Genomic DNA, 6,000 nt, shown 5'->3' on the forward strand with positions numbered 1-6,000 from the left:
CCTTCAAGCCTGGCTCTTCCCAGCATGATTCCACTCCAAAGGCTTCTAACAGCTCATTCAGAAACAAGCTGAGGAGTCACTGGTGTGGCCCAGAAACCTTCACAAACAGTTTTCTTTGACTCTCAGTTTTTATTCACTTTATTAACCCTTGGAGATCTAAAATGGTAACCTGCCAAAGGAAAGGGAAAGAGAAATGAAATAAAGGGACTCCCACTCAATTTAATACCTATAATGTGTTGCTATTCTAGTTTCATTTTCCTTTTTCTTACTTTATTATTTCTTTTAGTAACCTTACAGGATTAACCCCCATACATATTATAATATGCCCAGATATGGAAATTAGGTCTTAGGGAGATTAAGTGACTTGCCAGAGACCACAAGGTTTTGGTTGAGCATGGATTAGAACCCATTTCTGCCTTTATTTTAAGGGTTTGCTCCCTGAAATAATTTGCAAAACTGTGTCAGTGTATTTTGTGGGGGGTAGGCATCCATAGTTTTATCACAATTTCTAAGGGTTCTGTGATTTAGAAGATAAGAACCCATAGCCCAAATTCTTTGACATATGCTTCCATTATATTATTTGAAGTAGGAGTAGAGGGAACTAAGACCTATCTCTCAGGAAGAAACTATCATGGGAAAATTTTTCAAGGTATGATTGTGTACATAAGCATTTTCCCTTGTTCAAATCACTGTGTGACACTTGAGGCACTGCATTTTAGGCAGTGATCTCCACAAATTTACTGAGATCTAAACCACATGCATACTTGGCAGTACTGAGAGGGGGAGAGGGAGAAGAGAGAAAGAGGGATACATATGAGGAAGAGACAGATTTTTTTGCCTCTAGGAAACCAACATTTTAGGAGGGGAGCTATGACTTACAAGAAGGTGGTAGGTGTGGAAGATGGGACTGGAGTGAAGTGTTCTGGTTGAAAGAGTCACCAGGGGTGCTGGGGTTGTGGCTCAGTGATAGAACACTTGCTTAGCACAAGTGAAGCACTGAGTTCAGTCCTCAGCATCACATAAAAATAAAAGTAAATAAATTAATTAAATAAATGTATCGTGTTCATCTACAACTAAACTATTTTTTTTTCAAAAAGAGCCACCTGTGTAGCAAGCAAGTAGAACATTAGGTTTTCCATTGGTTTCCCAGGAGAACTGGGGTTGAAGACACTTGGGCTCTGAGAACCAGAATGCTCAGACCTCACTGGCTTTTAATTTATCTGTAGGCTTCAGAAATGGCAGAGCTGACAGCTCGGATCTCTCAGCTGGAGATGGCCCGACAGAAGAAAGAGAGTGAGGCTGTGGAGTGGCAGCAAAAGGTAAGACACTGCCCAGAACAAAGCATTGTGGGAAGGGGTACTATATACCTATATTCTAGATCTTTAGTTTGGGCTCCCTCTCACTTCCAGTCTTCCTGGACAGTAGAAATTATGGGAGAAAGTGCTCAATGCTTTCTGAAATACTTCTATAAATTCCTCAGTACCCTTAGGAGGTTGGTACATTTGCTTCTATTTTATAGCCAATGAAACTAGGGATCAGACAGACGAAGCTGTTTGTCCTACCTAGTATCTGTCTTTTGCCAGACTGTTTTAAGCATGAATGGGTTGCCACATGTTACTTGATCTGACCACTGTTAATTTTCTTTTTCTGTAACTGGATAGGCCCAGATGGTTCAGGAAGACTTGGAGAAGACCCGTGCTGAACTGAAGACTGCCATGAGTACACCTCATGTGGCAGAGCCTGCGGAGAATGAGCAGGATGAACAGGATGAGAATGGGGCAGAGGCCAGTGCTGATCTGAGGGCTGATGCTATGGCCAAGGATCGCAGTGAAGAGGAACGTACCACTGAGGCAGAGAAGAATGAACGTGTGCAGAAACACCTGAAGGTATCTGGACAGGGCCAAATGGTCCAGGAAACTTTGTGTATTGACTTACTAGTCATGGCCTTCCCTAGACCACCATGAAGGAATAGGTATAGGGGCCTATTCCAGTGCTATATGAGAGTCTGAGCCTATCTTAAGTAAAACTTTAAAGGGGGGCACTTCTCACTTATTAATCAGACCCTAGGTTAGCTCTTCAAATTTTTTTGGTACTGGTGTTTGAACCCAGAGGCACTTTACCACTAAACTACATCCCAGCCCTTTTTATTTTTTTTATTTTTGAGACAGGTCTCACTAAGTTACTTAGAATCTCGCTAAATTGCTGAGGCTGGTCTTGAACTTACAATCCTTCTGCCTCAGCCTCCTGAATCACTGGGATTACAGGGATGTATCACCGTACCTGGTTGCATCTTCCATTTTTGAGATTTTCTTTTTCCCCACCTCCCACCCCACTCCATTTACCTCTTACATTCAGAAAATACTTACCTGGAAAAAAAAAACACTGTAGCTGATAAAATTCCTACCCAAATCTTTTTTTGGTATATTGTTCTACTCTCAGGGAATATCCAACATCAACTGGTCCCCTAAGTTTATATATATATATATATATATATATATTTTTTTTTTTTTTTTAAATTCTTGCCCCACTGCAGTCCTAATGGAGCTAGAAATGGCTGTGTGTCTTGGGGGGGTGGGGTAGCAAGGAGAGGAAAAAAAACAGAAAAGAAGAAAAATCTGATCAAGTATGTGGACTTTTAAGTAAAAGGAAGCCATTGAACATTGCATCCCTTGCCTCCTCATAGGCCCTTACTTCAGAGCTGGCCAATGCCCGTGATGAATCCAAGAAGACTGCCAATGACATGATCCATGCTGAGAACATGCGACTTGGCCGAGACAAATACAAAACCCTGCGCCAGATCCGGCAGGGTAACACCAAGCAGCGCATTGATGAGTTTGAGTCCATGTAAAGGGCACCCAGCCTCTAGGGACCCCTCCTCCCTTCTTCCTTGCCCCCACACTCCCTATACTTTTGCCTAACTCACACTGTGCTGGAGCCACTAACTAGAGCAGCCCTGGAGTCATGCCAAGCATTCAGTGCAGCCATGGGACCAAACCTAGCACCTCAGCCCCAACTCATTTCCCTGGGCAGACAAATAGCCCAATGTGGTGCCAATGGGACCCCGTTTCCCCTCTCTGTTCCATTTAATGTAGTTTGCTAGAATCAACCACTTCCCCAGGTCAGAGGCACCTTCACTTCAGTTGGCAACCACCTGCCTCCCACTTACTATTGTCCTTTTGGGAGTCAAGTGTGGAGTATGGTGAAATCTAGCTCCTCTCCCCTGCCCTACCACTGACTTCCTCTTCCAGGTCCTGTGATTTGCAGGGTTCGGGTATCACAGAGTTTAGGGAAGGAAGCAGGACCCTGGTTATCTGCTCTAGTATGTCAACTTTGGAGGATTTGACCTCCTAATGCCCATCCTTTTTAGAGTTATTTAGGCTTTGTAATGATTGGAGGATAAAGAGATGTTGAGTCATTCTTGTTTCTACCTCCCAGATTGGGCCTGTTACAAACTCAGTCCCAATAAGCCTTGTCCCTGAGTTCAGGGACTCAGTTTCTCCCCAGGGTGGGATGAGGGAGACAGTGCCTTCAAGAGGCTTCACTATCATTCTGGAAGGCCATTGGCCCTTTTAGTCAGCCAATGCTGGGTTAAAAGATTCTGCTCCAATGCCTTATGTGAGCCTAGGGTTGTCTCAAGTGAGCTCTATGGGCAGAAGTATCCCTTATTATTCCTGGTTCCTTCTCTGTATCTACCCATGCCTCCTCCAATTCCCAAATCCTCTCCAGTTAGAACAATAGGGATAAGTACCCAAAAGCTCAGCCAGCCCCAACCATAGCTCTTGCCAAACGGGAGGAAATGTTTGTACCTGGTTTCAGGATTTTCCCAGCCAGTAGCTCCAGGCCACTTCCCCTATCACAGCTACTTGGGCCATAGCTCCTGCTTCATAGCTGTCTGGGCCTTGGTTTGGTGAGCCCTAGATCTTGATGCCAGTAGACTTAATTGGGAAGTGGACAGAAGAAGCTGTGTGTGGTGAGAGAAGCCCATGCCTCTGGTCCCACAGTTTACTCAACCCTCTCAGGTGCCCAGTAGCCCCTTCCCATCATCCCCATCCATCGTGGTGACTGGGCCCTACCTCTGACAAGCCTCTAACCAGGTCTTGTCACCAACCGTAGTGTCCCTTGGAGTTACATACCAGAGAGCTGCTGGGGATGCTAACCTGGTCCCTTCCACACCCCAAACCCCTTGCTCTCAACCCAGAAGTGGCCTCCTCCTCTCTGTCTCGTGTGCCATTTTTCTTTCTACCAGTATTATATATTCTAGTGATATCTAACTCAATATTGATTTCTGCCTTTATTGCTAATGCACCATTAGAAGATATTAGTCTGGGGGCAGGATCATTTTGGCCTCATTCCTTTACCACCCCCACACCTGGGAAGCATATACTATATTATAAAAGGATACTTTGCCAGAAACATTAATGTAAGAAACTTTCAGTATTAGTGATATTACCTGTCACTATAGGTCATACAATCCATTTTTAAAGTACTTGGTATTTGGTTTTATTTTTCTTGTTTGCCTTCTCCCCAGGGTTCCCCATTGGGCTGTCCTTCCCTCCATGCAGCGACCCTAATTGAGAGCCTTCCTCAATCCCTGTCCCCCCACCTGACCCTGGGGAGTCTTGTGTGCATTGCTGTGAATTATATTGACACTCACTCAGTGATATGCCCTATTTTGGCTAAATTCAAATCTGGAATTGTGGGGCAATCTAGCTGCCTTAAGGGCGGTAACCCACCCCCACGGAGGCTGGGGAGAAAGGTTAGATTTTATATTCAGGTTTTTTTGTGTATTTTTGGGTTTTTTAAAAATTGTTTTTGGCGGGGTTTATGCTCAACCCATGTTCTATTTCAGTGCCAATAAAATTTAGGAAGACTTCACTGTGACTCAATCTTTCTTTGTGGTATGGTTGGGTGACTGTAAGATTCCACTATAACTTCCATTCTGTAGGCCAACTTTCCATCCCTGATCTCATTTTATCTTCACTATCGTTCTATGGGAAGGAAGGATATGAATACCTCCATTTTTAATTTTTTTTTAAATTTTTACAGACTGCATTTGATTCATTGTACACAAATGGGGTACAACTTTTCATTTCTATGCTTATATACAATGTAGATTCATACCATTTGTGTAATCATACATATACATATGGTAATATTGTCTGTCTCAGTTCAGTATCTTTGAATACCTCCATTTTAACAGGTGGGGACAAGCTCAAAAAAGCAGGAAAATTCCCAAGTTCACAGGACTGTGTGACTTAATTGCCTATGCCCTTTGTGCAGCTTCAAGTCCAGCTTTACTAGTGTGTGATAGGTATGATAGGCAGAATAATGACTCCCCAAAGATCTTCATGTTCTAATCCATGGAACCTATGAATATGTCAACTTACATGGCAAAAGGGACTTGGGTGTGATTAGGTTAAGAATTTTAAGATACAAAGATGATGCTATGTTATCCAGATGGTCCCAATGTAATCACTAGCACTTTATTTTTATATTGGCGTTTGAAACCAAGGATGCTTTACTACTGAGGGACTTGCTAGGTTGCCCAACTGAACTCAGACCTGTGATTCTTCTTCTTCAACCTCCGTAGTCATTGGGATTATAGGAATGTCATATATTTTGACATTTTAAAACATGAGGACCAGATGATGTCAGAGAAAAACAAAGTCACTTAAAAGGATCAGGACTAAAAATGTAGTCAAACTTCTCAACACAAGTGCCTTTAATTTCTGGGGAAAAGTATTTCCAGAACAGAATTCTCACCCAGAAAATTTTGCCCATAAAATGTGAGGTTAGGAGAAAAAAAAATAGCATTTTCAGGTATGAAAGATGTCAAACCATCTACTTCCAACATACCCATTTTGAGGAAGTTATTGGAGGATATGCTCAGTAAAACAAATGAACAAACAGAATAAACAAAAGTAGGGCAAATAAAAAATAAGAAACTCCCAAAAATATAAAAAAAGAAAATAAGAAACCCAGCATAGCATGGTGAATGAA

General features: G+C 42.6%; 1 protein-coding gene across 1 annotated transcript in view; it reads left to right on the plus strand.

Moving 5' to 3' along the window:
- The window catches only part of Msn (moesin), a 69,469-nt gene extending 64,594 nt beyond the window's left edge, over positions 1–4,875 (plus strand). Inside the window, exons 11-13 of the mRNA XM_047536485.1 lie at positions 1,227–1,319; positions 1,662–1,886; positions 2,684–4,875. Of these exons, the coding sequence (XP_047392441.1) occupies positions 1,227–1,319; positions 1,662–1,886; positions 2,684–2,848 (483 nt within the window). The 3' untranslated portion in view covers positions 2,849–4,875. The remainder of the gene's footprint in view (positions 1–1,226; positions 1,320–1,661; positions 1,887–2,683) is intronic.
- Positions 4,876–6,000: the final 1,125 nt, after the last annotated feature.

The sequence above is a fragment of the Sciurus carolinensis genome, chromosome X (genome assembly GCF_902686445.1).
Source record: "Sciurus carolinensis chromosome X, mSciCar1.2, whole genome shotgun sequence".
NCBI classification, from domain to species: Eukaryota; Metazoa; Chordata; class Mammalia; order Rodentia; family Sciuridae; genus Sciurus; species Sciurus carolinensis.